The sequence below is a fragment of the Triplophysa dalaica genome, chromosome 12 (genome assembly GCF_015846415.1).
Source record: "Triplophysa dalaica isolate WHDGS20190420 chromosome 12, ASM1584641v1, whole genome shotgun sequence".
NCBI classification, from domain to species: Eukaryota; Metazoa; Chordata; class Actinopteri; order Cypriniformes; family Nemacheilidae; genus Triplophysa; species Triplophysa dalaica.
In genome coordinates this window covers 259,698-275,308 of record NC_079553.1, presented here as the reverse complement: position 1 = coordinate 275,308, position 15,611 = coordinate 259,698, and the positions used below count along the sequence as shown (strand labels likewise).

General features: G+C 40.0%; 1 protein-coding gene across 1 annotated transcript in view; it reads left to right on the top strand.

Annotated features, from left to right (window-relative positions):
• The window catches only part of grik3 (glutamate ionotropic receptor kainate type subunit 3), a 93,438-nt gene that overhangs the window by 73,258 nt on the left and 4,569 nt on the right, over positions 1–15,611 (top strand). Inside the window, exons 12-15 of the mRNA XM_056761893.1 lie at positions 6,185–6,303; positions 12,099–12,316; positions 14,718–14,943; positions 15,073–15,323. Of these exons, the coding sequence (XP_056617871.1) occupies positions 6,185–6,303; positions 12,099–12,316; positions 14,718–14,943; positions 15,073–15,323 (814 nt within the window). The remainder of the gene's footprint in view (positions 1–6,184; positions 6,304–12,098; positions 12,317–14,717; positions 14,944–15,072; positions 15,324–15,611) is intronic.

Genomic DNA, 15,611 nt, shown 5'->3' with positions numbered 1-15,611 from the left:
TAAAGAGCGCGATAGTAGTAAATGCGCCTCTGGGCGCTGGGTCCACAACGCGCATCACATTATTTACTACACAGAGGGAAGAGCAGCATCACACAAACATGCCGAATATAAAAATAAATGTAGTACAATGTAAAAGATGATTATTATGGACATAAAGATAAAAATCAGTCTTGTCCTGTAGATGCTTTTTTTCTCTGCTGAAGCGTCCAGTCTTTGCTCTTCAAATAGGCAAGGCAAGGCAAGGCAATTTATTTATATAGCACATTTCATACACAGTGGCAATTCAAAGTGCTTTACATAGAAGAAATTAAAATAATAAAAAGAAATAAGAGTAATTAAAACAGTTTATAAAAGTAAAATACAGTACAGTACAGACAGTCGGACGAACATGGGCAACAGTGCTCATTCATTAAATGCATAGCTAAACAGATGCGTTTTGAGTCTGGATTTGAAAGTGACTATTGTAGGAGCACATCTGATCTCCTCTGGAAGCTGGTTCCAGCTGCGGCTGGCATAATAGCTAAAAGCAGATTCGCCATGCTTTGAGTGAACCCTTGGTATTTCTAGCTGATATGATCCTAGTGATCTGAGTGATCTGTTGGGTTTATATTCATTGAGCATATCTGCAATGTATTGAGGTCCTAGGCCATTGAATGATTTATATACCAGTAATAATACTTTAAAATCAATCCTAAATTTAACTGGGAGCCAGTGTAAAGACCTGAGGACTGGTGTGATATGTTCATATTTTCTAGTTCTGCTCAGAATCCTGGCGGCAGCGTTCTGTATGAGCTGCAACTGTCTAATGGTCTTTTTGGAAAGGCCATTGAGGAGTCCGTTACAGTAATCCACCCTGCTGGTGATGAAAGCATGAACAAGTTTCTCTAAGTCTTGTCTGGAAACAAAGCATCTAATTCTTGCAATATTTTTCAGATGGTAGTATGCTGATTTGGTTATTGCTTTGACATGACTACTGAAACTAAGGTCTGACTCTAGTGTCACACCAAGATTCCTGACTTGATTTTTAATTGTTTGACCCCTAGAGTGAAGGTATGCGTTCACCTTGAGAACTTCATCTTTGTTTCCAAATGCAATTGCTTCAGTTTTGTCTTTGTTTAATTGAAGAAAGTTTTGACACATCCAATTGTTGACTTCATCGATGCATTGGCACAGGGAGTCAATGGGGCTGTAATCGTTAGGCGATAGAGCTAAGTAGATCTGTGTGTCGTCTGCATAGCTGTGGTAAGCAATTTTGTTCTTTCTCATTATTTGGCTCATTGGGAGCATATACAGGTTGAACAGGATTGGCGCAAGAATTGAGCCTTGAGGGACTCCGCATGTCATGGATGTCCACTCAGACTTATGATCTCCTATACTCACATAATAACCTCTCCCATCTAAGTATGACCTGAACCATTTTAGGACTATCCCAGAAAGCCCCACCCAGTTTTCCAGCCTGTCAAGAAGTATGTTATGATCGACAGTGTCAAATGCAGCACTGAGGTCGAGTAGTATCAGCACTGATAATTTGCCTGAATCAGTATTTAAGCGAATATCGTTTATTATCTTTATGAGCGCTGTCTCTGTGCTGTGATGTGGTCGGAAACCAGATTGAAAATTGTCAAAGTATCCATTCGCGCATAAGAATTTATTCAGCTGATTGAACACTACTTTTTCAATGATCTTGCCTATGAAAGGAAGATTTGAGATCGGTCTATAGCTGCTTAATATGGTCTTATCCAGATTGTTCTTTTTCAGGAGGGGCTTTACAACTGCAGTTTTCAGGGAGTTTGGAAAACTCCCAGAGAGAAGTGAGGCATTTACCACTTCTAGAAGATCTGCTTCTAAGCTGTTTAACACACTTTTGAAAAATGATGTGGGAAGTGTGTCAAGAGAACAGGTTGATGTTTTAAGGTGTTGTACGGTTTCTTCCAAAATTGTGCCATCAATTTCTTTGAAGTCAGACATAGTAACAACTTTCTCAGGTGGTTTGATTATCTGTCTAACCCCAGGGCAACTCAAGGATGTGCTGATCACCTTTCTGATATTATTGATTTTCTCACAGAAGAAAGAAGCAAACTCACTGCACTTGTTGTCTGAGAGCATTTCACTGGGAATCTGGTTTGGCGGGTTTGTCAGTCTCTCTACAGTAGCAAACAGAGTGTGTGTGTTGTTTAAATTACTGTTTATAATATTTGAGAAGAAAGTCTGTTTAGCTTTGCCTAGTTCCATATTAAAACCATGTAGGCTGTCTTTGTAGATGTTATAATGGACTACAAGTTTTGTCTTCCGCCATATGCGTTCTGCTTTTCTGCATTGTCTTTTCATATTTTGCACTGCTGTTGAGTTTCTCCAAGGTGATTTTTGTCTGCCACTCTTCTTCCTGACTTTCACAGGAGCAATATCATCAATTACAGTTTTAACCTTTGAGTTAAAGGAATCAAGGAGAAAATCAACAGAGTCTGCAGATATGCTTGGTGTTAAGGATATAGCCTTCATAAATAGTACACTAGTGTTCTCATTTAAGCATCTCTTCTTGACAGACACAGACCTAGCTTCAGTGGCAGGAGAGATCAATATATCAAAGAAAATACAGAAATGATCAGACAGTGCTAAATCCTTGATAACAATCGATGAAATGTTTAGACCCTTACTGATAAGTAAATCTAGGGTGTGCCCACGATTGTGTGTGGGTGCATGTACATGCTGAGTAAGATCAAAAGTTTTTAAAACAGTATTGATTTCTTTTGCCATATTGGTTTCTGCATTATCTATGTGGATGTTAAAATCTCCAGCAATGGCAAAACAGTTAAACTCTGAGGTAATTGTCGATAACAGTTCTGTAAAGTCCTCAGCAAAGGCTGGAGAGTATTTTGGAGGCCTGTAAATAATGATAAGTAAAATGCGAGGAGCACCTTTTAACACAATACCCAGATATTCGAAAGACCAATAATTCCCAAATGATTTTTGCTTACATTGATAGATATCTTTAAAAAGAGCAGCTAGACCCCCACCTCTCTTAGCAGCTCTGCAAACACTCATAAAAGTAAAGTTAGGGGGGGCTGCTTCATTTAGGATTGTTGCACTGCAGCTGTCTTCTAGCCAGGTTTCATTCAGAAGCATAAAATCCAGATTGTTTGTGGTTATTAAGTCGTTGACTAGAAGTGATTTATTTTTAAGTGAGCGGATGTTAAGGAGTGCTAACTTAACAGTCTTACTTATCCCCACAGCAATATTAGTTCGACGTGTAATAGGCACCAGATTAGTTAGGTTTGCAGTACGGCTATTGAAGGCCTTAGACTTTCTATCTTGTAATAGAACAGCAATAGAGGAAGATGCAGGCACACTGGGTTCCCGCTTGTTCTGTAAACATTTGAGAAAGTTACTGTTATCAAAACGGGGACCCGACATACATCACTGAGAGCTGGTATCAGTTGTTTTCGGTTCACCTCGAGCAGATGAAGGAAGGTGTGGGGCCTGGCGTTGTGGCAGAGGCCGAAGAATTCTCACAGGAGCGGTAGGGCGAGCTGGGCCCGCAAGCGTGCAAATAGCGTGTAAACAGTGAATCCGCCGTGGTGCGAGCGCAACTGCCTCTTAAAGGGAATGAGAGATGATACTCTGATTGGTTTACTGCTGTTACGTCCAAAAAACACCCAGAACTGGGACAACCCGTTTAGACCATTCCCCAGGTGCACCGCCCGTTTTCTCGTCGTTAAACTAGCAAAAGTGGATTCGGACACGCCCTAAGTGCTTTGATCGCTAAAATAGGGCCCCTGATGTGTGGTGGGAAATGGTGGAGTTTGGCAAGAGGCAGATTCGAACTTGGGAAGATTGTGTCAACACTGGAATCACAGTCGAAGCAAAGTGCTTCCTATTTGTTCTCTATTCCAGTCAGATGTTGGTGGGCGGAGTTACTGTTAAAAGTCTCTTGCAAGGCAGCCTATGTCCACTCAGTGTAAATAGACACTCCGATAATATATTTTCTATTAAAAACGATTTTAAAATGAAAATGTTGGTCCTGCCCAAGAAAAACATCCCATGGTGGGGATCCCAATAAGACATGATTTAATTCAAGCAGTGAATTAAAAAAATTGGAAACAAACTCTTCATATGAACAGTGTCCTCATCAGTCTTGTAATGTGAGCAGAGAGTGTGTGAGAGATGTTATACGCTCTCTCTCTCTCTCTCTCTCTCTCTATATATATATATATATATCATGATTGTGCCATTTAAAAGACACAAGTGGAATCTAGCAAATCCTATCCCAACAGCTGCATTGAGGATCCATTTCTTAATGGATTATGATTTAAGCAGTTTATCTGGAATTGTAATATGCAGTGGCAGCTAAATAACTTTTGGACACTTTATGACCACATGCTTTTTGTATTATTATGATATCTATTGAAGCGAAATAAATAAAAAAACATGCTCATCGGTGAAAATGAGTCAGTTCCATGTTTAATGTGGTTTCTTTATTTGGCATCTGAATGACACCTGAAACAGGAGGTTAGAGAGGCAGGTGGGCAGCACACGTTCTAAAGTCCATTGGCTACAGTACAGCTCATCAAGCCCTCCCTCCCTATGTGAACAAATGAGACGAACTAAAACTATCTAATTACAATTTGCCAATATTGTTTTCTGCCATTTGAGGTTCTAATCACAATGATGTATGTTTAAATGTTATTAAAAGGAAGTGTGACAGGATGATTTGTGCGTCTGTGATTGAGACATTGGGGGAGTATGACCTTGATAACACTGTGGCACTGGTACAAGACTTCAGACAATGTTTCTGGGATCATTTGGCTTTACTTTTGAACTGAAATGAAGTGGAGCCACTCAGTCTTTCTTTTTTACAGTCCATGGTCAGTGCGGCTATATTGAGAAACTCCTACTTTGATATGACACATTTTAGTGTCAGTAGTGATTTTTAGATCAGGAAATCAAGTTCACACAGGTGTTCTTGCAGGTGTTTTAACTTTAATATACAGTATACACAGTGCTCTGAAAAACTCGATTCTGATTGGCCAGTTGCGACATTCCGAGGGTTGTTATTCTCAGATGACAACCGCTCAAAATTAAAAACACCCTGTAACCCGGATGCTGCAAATCGTTTTGACAGGTGCAGTTTAATATTATTCTTTGAATAATATACATGACATTATATTTACAAATAATTGAACCAGTTTGAATGTTTGTAACATTTGAACAACGTTTCATTTTATCAGTTTTGTTTTGAATCCTTGGCTGTTTGTAAAGTAGTCTGTTGCTTTATTCATTATTAGGCCATCGATTGAGCCGATGTTAATGTGACAGTCCCTTTGCTTGAACCAACACAATAATGTTTTAATAAGCACCTCAGACTAAACCTCACATCATCAACCTCTACATGTTTAACTGATTTTTCCCCGGCTGTGACATTGAATTGTCTCCAGGCATCTCTGTTTGACAGGGTTTGGGAGAGAATTAGCAGTGAAGGAGTGTGAAAGAGTGACATATAGATGTGTTTGGAGGCACTTTACAAACTTTTTCCAGGCAAAACAACGAGTAACAGAGAAATAAATGTAGTCATGCAATGTGTGGTCTTCTGGAGTTTCCACTGCCATGCTAACAAGTCCCCTGATGATACGAGCGTCTCTCATCTGGAGACATCTGCTTTGAGACGTTCTTTGTACTGTAGATGTTAAAGGACAGGTGTTTATAAGGGAAATTACAGACATCTGTCGGCGCTCCGAGTATCCAGAGTTAATTATGTTGTAGTTTAACAAGCTGTTGGAATGAGCTTGGATTGTGTGGTGAATGTTACGGAGTTTGGAAAATACGTACACACAAAAGTAATAAAAGCACAACTGGGTAATGTCCTGTATCATCTCACCGGTTTCAGCTGGTTTTAGGAGCGTGGCTCTATTAACACTCCTTTGGCTTGTTGCTTGTGGATGAGTCCACCTCCAGGTCTCTATAACATAGTGTGCTCTTGCTTTGGGATTTAGGATGGGGTGAAACTTTGAGCTTTTCAATATACAATAGCATCCGTAATGTCTGTATCTGTAATGTCAACGGGGGTTTAACTGTGTTAAAGGGATGTAGTTTTTTGTTTTTCATATTCATTTGCCGTCACTTTTGATCCAGAAATGTTTGAGTTAGCTGAAGGGTCCAAATAAACACCCTTTCACCCTTTCTGCCATAGGTTCAGTCCATACGAGTGGTACGACGCCCATCCGTGTAACCCAGGATCCGATGTGGTGGAAAACAACTTCACCCTCCTCAACAGCTTCTGGTTTGGCGTGGGCTCCCTCATGCAGCAAGGTACCGTGCACATGTGCCTCCTGTGCAAACTCAACACACTTCACCAGAAACATAACAAACAAAGCAGGAAACCTGACAACCAGGTGACACGACTGTTTTCCACCCTTTACCTGTCAACACCTGCCGATTTCAGACTGCTCTGACAGGAGGAGGAAGTCATCCTGCATGTCAGTGAGGCGGGAATGAGGCCTGTCAAACATCTGTCACACACACTGGCAGGTTAGAGGGATAACAGCGCTGTTTGTTTCCAGTCACTCGTTTGCCATCAGAGACCTTCGGCACCGTGAGCTTGAGCTTGGGATGAAAGTCGACAGAAGATTGTGTCTGTCGACTGCAGCGGATGCACAGCGTGGCGTCTCTGTGGCTCTGCGTCGCCAGATGTCCCATTTATATACATTGCTGGGTTTTCCCCAACCGTTCAGGTCAATAGACTGCTCACTTTAGTTATGTTTACTCCGAGCTTCAGAGCGGCACTGTAGGGAAGGCACGGAAATGACCAGTCGTGTTTGAGAAGGTGAACTACAGTCAGACACACGAGCACCCTCTCCAGTGATGCATCTCATTCTGAAGTTAAGACAGACCATAAACAATCAGCTCCTTTAAAAGACAGACCTGACTGATACACGTCAGGATGTTCTGTCATCCCATTTAAGGGACATTTCACCCAAAAATGAAAATTCCATCATCATTCACTAACCTTCGACTTGTCGGAAATAAATTATGATACTAAATAATAATATAATAATAAATGTCTTTGTTCTGTTGAACACACAAGAAGATATTTTGAAGAATGTAGGGCAGCAAATAGTTCTGGGGAATGTTTGACTACCATTGTATTGTGTATCAATGGGGAGCAAGATCTGTCTGGTTGGAAGCATTCTTTCAAATATCTTTCACTGTGTTCATGACAACAATGACATTTATACAGATTTGGAACAACTCGAATGTGAGGAAATGATGACAAAATTGTAATTTATGGGTGAAGTATCCCTTTAAACCCACTTCTCAAGTAAAACTCAAGTAAAAATTAAAATTAAAATTATTTGTAAAAAGGGATTTTATTTTATTCGACATACAGTAGCAATACATCATCATCATAACACTCTTGTCAAGCATAACACAAAAAAGTTCCAACAACTGATTTCCATTGTGGTCCTTGCTTTTCCTCTTGTGACAACAGGTGTATTAGGCATACACGACTTATACATGCCATTAGACCGTAAACAATTAGCAAATAAAAAAACATGCCACAAATACTGAAAATGAATACAAAGGCAACCCCTTAAGGCGACTCTTTTAAAGAGTTTCTTTTCACTTCTACTAAAACCATTATGATCCACAATACACTTAACATCCAAGTGGAGTTTATTTCATTCATGAGCTCCTGAATACTCAAACACTCTTTTACCATATGAAGTTTTGAATCAAGATCCATGGGCTGCATTTCCGAAAAGCATCGTAAGTCTAAGTTGATCGTAAAAATGATCGTACGAGTGATCTTAATATTTTATTAATATTATTAAGATTTATGAGGATTTACAACCGTAGAATTGCGTGTAAACTTACACACGCCTTTGTGTGATTTATCATGTTTTTAATTATTTCATCTTTATAAATGACTAAACTAAATTCATAAAAAATCGAGTACAATATAAATTAAATGACTGAACATACATGAATAAAGTAAAGATTAAAAAATATATAGTATGAGCAAGTTGTTGGTTCTAACAAGGGATGCATGTTTGTTGCTGGATTGCTGGATTAACATTACTCCACGTTTTATGCATAGTAAGAATGTTGTGTTTAAAAGAGAAATGGTGAAAACTTACTTGGTGGTTGTCAGTGTCTTTGTCTTCCTCCTGCTGCTGTTTTTTTTCCTGTAGCCACAATTTCTTCTACATTTACAACATTGACATTAAGTCATTCAGCAGACGCTTTTATCCAAAGTGACTTTCAGATGAGATAAACAATAGAGGCAATTGGACAACATAAGGACAACAAAAAGTACAATAAAAAAATAGTCTCATATAGCCTACCACAGTGACAGTATACAAAGCTATTGTGAACTATCCTCTTATTGTTTAGAGGAACCATGCGATTAAAGGGTTTCAGTCTATTACAAACCTTATATATTACACATGACCATATCATCATATGATCAACAACTGCAGAAGGCCAAACTTCAAGAAACTGAAAGCCCGATTTGATGAGCTCTTCCCTTTATCGTTCTCTAATTGAAAAGTTCATATTCATAATGAGCACAAGTTGTGCTTATAATTAACAAAGTGCTGGTCATGTTTGTGTACAATAAACATTTTGTTTGAAGCTAGAAAGCTAGATAATACATAGGCCCCTAATTAAAACTCCACACCACCCAAACGTGTCATCAAATGCGGTTCAACAAACACACACCATTTTTTAACTTTTGATTTTAACTTTAGATTTACCCTAGAAAATACTAAATACTTTGCACAATTACAGTAGAGTAGTCCTATCTACACATAGAAAAAGTATTACACAAAAAATATGTTCAACAACATTAAACAATATTCAGATACCACATGCACATCGGGGGAAAATAATTAGCCTAAACATTTCGAAAACAAGACCATGCTCCAAAATGATGCATTGTATAAGATGAAATTTCAGCACCTGACCGATGGACAGCGACTCATAAGACGCACTTAAAGCACTGACACGTGCATTTGTGTTAAATGCAGGGTGTCTGATTTTTCAAAGCTGTTGTTAATGTTCAAATCCCCAAAACAGACACACCCCTACCCCCATCTTTCGCTTTTGTCAGTGCTCGTCTTGACTAATGTCCATCCTGTGCACTGTGTGTCACGTCCGGACGGACAGAACCCAAATGCAGACAGTAGGGATGGGGTTAAACAATATTTATTAAGACACAAAACAATAAACCCACGATGGGGCAAAGCCGACACTAAATAATAAGTCCAAACACGAAGGGAAACAGGAACAAGGTAATCCAGGTGGTGGAGACACGAAGAAGCCAGTAACATCGACAATAGACAATATACAGTAGACAATGAACCGACAAACAGTAAGGAAATGAGGGACATTAAATAAGGGGAAACTAATGAGGAGAGATGACAAAGAGATCGGGACGGGCAGGTGACAAGACTTAACAATGAGTGCAACTAGCGGGAAGAGGCAAGGACAGGTGAGGGAGATAAAACACTAATGTGATGCTAGACAGAGAGACAAGGGGGCGGAGCTACACGGGCGAAATGTCATAACAAACCGCCACGTGTCCACACAAGACGAAACACACACACAAGACATGATATTGTCACGGCTCTGTCCCCAATGCCCGAATACTCATGACAGGAAGGACAGGATCGTGACACTGTGAACCTTACTGCTGATTGGCTACAAGGTTGTTTTGGTACTTGGCCCGACTTTGTCTAAACAAGCGTAATTCGGAAATCGGACACCACGCCTTAAAGGGTATTTTTGGGAAACGCATGTGAAATGATGACGAACATTCTCAAAGTGGCTCATAGAAATCACTTTAAGTTCTAAGATCCATTGTTATCATGAAACCCGGGCCACTCTAGTATAAGAACAATGTCTTGAATAAACCCGAGAGAAATCAAATAAAAAAAACTTGGAGCTTTGTTGTTTATTATTTTATGAACCAGCTTCACTTTCAGAAAATGTCAATATGTTTTTTCAGTATGTAACCCATGCACGGTACGGTATTAACAAAGTACAACAACATTGATTTCCTGTAAAAGTTACATCATCACCCGTTAGTTAATGGCACTTTCTTTAACATCTTATTTCCCTTTCCCCCTGTTTAAACCTGTTCTCTGTCTCCGCACGGACGCATCAACATGCAGAATTAAATAAAGAAGGAAAGTATTAAACATATACAGTTTAAAGAGCCCTCACGGGCACACCTATCCCAGCCTCAAACGAATGATGAGTGAAATGTAAGAAGACGGACAAAAAAGTGTTCTTCATCCCGACTGTAATAGTGAAGTATTGTCACACATTAACACATAGAAGGTAAATAACAACAGACAAATTCTGTTTAATTGTCATGGTCTGAACAGAATAAGAGGAATGAGAGCGTGGTGTTTCTTTAAGACTTTTCAGACAGTGGTGGAGAAGAAAAGATCGGAGTATCTCATCCGTGTCAACAGAGTCTCACACTCGGCTCACTTGTGCCAACACAAACCAAAGTGCAAAGTCTCTACTGAAACTTGTGTTGATTCGGTTCAGTCTAGTCAGATATGAAAACAGTGATTCAATTCTTCCTGTGAATTCTGAAAGCCTTCACGTTTGGTAAGAATCAAACTCAGAGAACCAAGCGATATCCCTAACATCTTCATTTCTTCTGATAGCCGATGAAAGATATAAACCTACCTGAGAGATTAGATCTCTGTGTCATCTCATGTTTGAAACTAAAGCTGATATCCACATCAGGTCTCTCCACCGTAAAGACTCTATTGATTCAAGAGGAAATGAGATGTTATCATAGCGAGACTACAATACGGCTGATAAACCAAAGAAATGTTTTCACACATCCCATAGACAGTTCTTGTCACTTTTCTGACGTCAGTTTGCATCATCTTCTTCACAGCAGCACACAGTGGTTCAGTCAAATGGATAAAAGCAGAAAAACTCATTTGTCATGTCTGCCCCAAACTGATTCAGGTTGGACATGGTCTGCTTCACAAAAGCGATTGTTTTATTATACAGAATCTACATATTTTCATGACAAATGATCTGTATATGCCTGTTCTTTCTTTAAAAACATGGTTTTGGTTGCTCAGGGCTGATGGTTTTCCAGGGGTTTGGGTCAGAACAGCTCAATCTGTTGTTTGGAGATGTTCTGTCTATTTATCACTGACTGAGGGTAAAAACCACTTCTAATTCCGAGGCCGTTGCGCATTATCATGTTTGTTTAACACCAATATAAGGCATGTGTATTTGCTGCTATTGTTTAAAACACAAAGCGATAGTGGAAAGGCTAAGCAGCTTGGTGAATACTGAACAGCAGCCTCCGGCGCCGAGCTTCTTTCTTTATGAGATGTAGGTGGGAATGTTAAGCGCAGGTAATTATTCTCTTTGGGAAATGCTTTAAATTCAGCCGTGCTGATGTGAAAGAAATAGCAGGACAGGGAAAAGTAGGTCATTATCATTAATATTACTCCGATGCCTACATTTGGAGAATAAGCCACAGCCGGACACACTTTAACAGCTCCGCATCCTTCACGGAGATAAGCAGATGTTGAGCTTTGCCGTCTGTCAGCCGTGAATCTGTTTGTCGTGACATCAGCATTTCCTTCACAAATCCTACACTGAACAGTGATACATGAACGTCCAGTAGCAGCGCTGCACACCAGAGACCCGCAGACCAAAGAGTGCCTGAGATGGCGTAAGACAAAACCATCCGGTTTTGAAAAATGACTTTGCCAGCTGGAGTTTTGTCAATTCAGATCTGAATAGAGCCTTGTGCGTTTGTGTGTGTTCCTTCCCATTGAAGTCGGTGTTTGTCCATCATGTCCCACTAGGTTTGGTTTTACTCTTCTGTGTCTCTAAGACGACTTGCAAACAATACTTTACATACCGAGTGACTCCAGAAAGTGTGTGGACATCATTGCAGTCAATGCCAGAATGCCACATTTCACACGCATGCTAAACCAGCCGTTCTCAAATCAATTTGGTCTGTAAATGTCACCCTTGTGGGATTAAAAAATAGAGTTCCACTAACATTGGCAACCAGCAAGCGAACTGAATGATGTGTTTGTTTTCCTGCTCAGGATCCGAGCTGATGCCCAAAGCTCTCTCCACCCGAATCATTGGAGGCATCTGGTGGTTCTTCACCCTCATCATCATCTCGTCCTACACAGCAAACCTAGCCGCCTTCCTCACCGTGGAGAGAATGGATTCACCCGTGGACTCAGCTGATGATCTGGCCAAACAGACCAAAATCGAGTATGGCGTCGTCAAGGATGGAGCCACCATCTCCTTCTTCAAGGTACATCTTTATCATTTATTTCCTCAGCAGTGATAACTTGCTTCCCATCTTGCCATGAATTAAGCATTACACTCTTCAGGTGTTCAGTGTTCTCACTCAGGAGTCTTGGGAGTAGGGATGAACCTTAAAGAAAAAAAATCAGGCCAATATTCAGAGGAGAATGAGGAATGAGTGTGCCATTGTGGTCTTACAGATTTAAAATCAATGTGAAATGAAACAGCATGAAGGTTAATCTTCTTTCACTGACTTTTTGCTGAAAAAGACAAAAAAATCATCTTTCATATTTTGAACCCTGTTTGTGTAAAGTGTTTTTATAATTATATATTTTTTAATTGGCGTAATGTGAAGCCCATCGAACGTCAGATTACTGAGAATGTGATCAGTTTATTTAATCTTTCAGACGTGAGCTTTTTGTCACTAGTATTGAGAACTACTACTGAATGCCTACAGACGAATTTTTAAGACAGCTCTAGCAAACTTTTTCAAAAAGATTAAACTTTCCTATTCTCGGGGAAAAAAAATCAATACAATTCCACAAAAGATTTTTTCCAGCTAGATCTTAATTCCCACTGTAAAAGCAAATTCTCCTGCTTCTCCTGCCTGTTTGAAGTTTTCCTTCATAATGATTTTTTTATACCAAAGTTTCAGCTTTTGCCCGGAGGGTTTTACTTTTGAATGCTTTCAGTTTTGCTCTCAGATGCCGTAGAGCCGAGCAGAGGAAAATATAGCGCATCTCCTCGAGAAATGTTCAACTGACAGCGACACAAAATCTTTGTGTCCTTAGACGGCTGATTATATATTTATAAATTCTGTTAAAATATAGCCTGCTTTAGCCATTTCAGCTGATGTTGACATCTTTTCATATAGCCTATGCTTTCCTATAATCTTCCAAAACATACCTCAGCATTATGAAATCTAAAATTACTATCTCCGATTTCTATCAAAGCCATCAACAGTTCAATGATTTCTATGTTAAAAGATGGAAAGAATAAATGCAATGCGTTTGATGTATCTGTTGAGGTAAATGATGGCATTGTTAAAAAACGTTACACTTAAAGCATCAGGCTGTCAGGAGAGAGAGAGAGAGAGAGAGAGAGAGAAAGGTGCATTCCTGAAACATCCAATGTTAACATTTTCCCCAGACAAATCAAAGAGCAGCGCACACTTGTTCATTTTCTTGGGTCACTTTAAATGTTTGATAGAATGGAGGCACCAATTATCTGTGATTAGCTTTGCTTTCTAATGTGACCTCTCTAAGAAAGCATGAAATGCCATTTAATCAGGAGGTTAAAGCTTCATTATACTGAGAACCACACACACACTTGTACATCAGAAGATAGCACGGGGTTAAGCAGGGTTGGAGATGGAGAGTGTCATGTGTTGAATATGGAATTGTCTGGTGGATCACATGTGACTTGAGTTTGAATGCTCTTTGATGAATCATTAAGACCGGATGTTTCCGGCTGGTTCTATGCTTACAGTACTAGAGTAGCAGTGAGGCAGTACACAGTGTGTTCTATGGAGTGTGTTCTGCAGTACGCAGTAGACTTGTACACAGTATTTCAGCAGCCCACTCTCATGAATTGTGAATAAATAACACACGCTGTGCAATATTGTGTAATATGTACACCAAAGTATGATTTTGCATGCATACAATACGCCTATTTTTCCATGCATTTGATACGCCAATTTAGCGTGTGTGCATGTTCAACAGCAATTTGTCTAATTAACCCAAACCCATTGTCTCCTGACCCAAAACCTAAACCTGACAGTATTATTTTAATTTTCAGTGTTTCATTTTCATGTACCTTTCAAAATGGCTGCTCTCCACCCAGGTGCACGCAAACATTGCCGCATCATATGTACGCAAAATCGAACTTTGGCGTAGGTATTACAGGATAATGCAACAGCGTGTTATTTATACACAATTGATCAGTCCAGGTTGATTTCAGACACATCCTACAGCTGCATTACAGTACGGACAGGTAAAGAAGACCGGGTGTGAAAATAATCCAGTTCACTCTGAGGCATCAGCTGTATCACTCCAGGAGTTTATTCATTCCTGTGCACTCCAACGTTAAAGCCAATTCCCAGCCACTTTCAATTACACTGAGAGACAGCAGGGAAAATAGCGTCTGAAGGAGGAGGAACAAGAACCAGAACCAGAAGAGAGCCAGCAGGAAAATCTCTGCTCATCCAAGCCGACTGTTTTCATTTTTTACCGTCAGCTTCACATTTTAATATTTTTTTTAAGCGATTCATTAGTAAAGGTGTCAAAACTTTGAGTTGCTGCTGTACATCAATTTATGGTGTTGTATAGAGTTGTCCAACAGTCTCTAGCCGTTGATAAATGGAAATGTTGTAAGACATGAGGAGAATAAGGACTGCTTTCCTCTTTCAGAAATCAAGAGTGTCCACGTTTGAGAAGATGTGGGCTTTCATGAGCAGTAGACAGAGCACATCATTTGTCAAGTCCATTGAAGATGGTATTCAGCGAGTGTTGAAGTCTGACTACGCCCTGCTCATGGAGTCCACTACTATTGAATACGTGACGCGCAGAAACTGCAACCTCACGCAGGTGGGAGGCATTATTGACAGCAAAGGTTACGGCATCGGCACCCCGAAAGGTACGTGCGCGCTTTGGACTGGATGAGCTGTTTGAAAGTAAAGTGATGTGTTAGGAGGAGGAATTATTTGTCACATACAGTATGATGTGTCATTAAAGTGAAGGCTGTATTATTGAATGTGTTTTGTAGGCTCTCCGTACAGAGATAAGATCACAATAGCTATCCTCAGCATCTTGGAGGACGGCCGTCTGCACATGATCAAAGAGAAATGGTGGAGCGGCAGCAGTTGCCTGGATGATGAGCGCTATGAGACGGGACCCATGGGCATCCAAAATCTGGGTGGCATCTTCATCATCCTGGCGTCCGGTCTGCTGCTCTCCGTGTTTGTAGCTATAGGAGAGTTCATCTACAAGCTGCGCAAAACTGCGGAACGTGAACAGGTGAGACTCTCAGAAGCTCCAGATCTGATGCTGAAACAGAAGAACAGCCGTTATCGGCAACTGTCACATCAAGCACTATTACTATAACACAAACAGGAATGATGATGTCATTATCATTATCGAGGAGCAAATGGGTTTTGCATCTGACAAATGAAAATGTATATATACAGTTATATTTATCAAGAGTGTGAGGTAGGGTAAGAGCACATCAAGAGTAAAGTTAGACACTAATATTTCTGCAGATTTACAAATGCAGCACCACAGATTCTCAGACTGAATGTCTTCCAG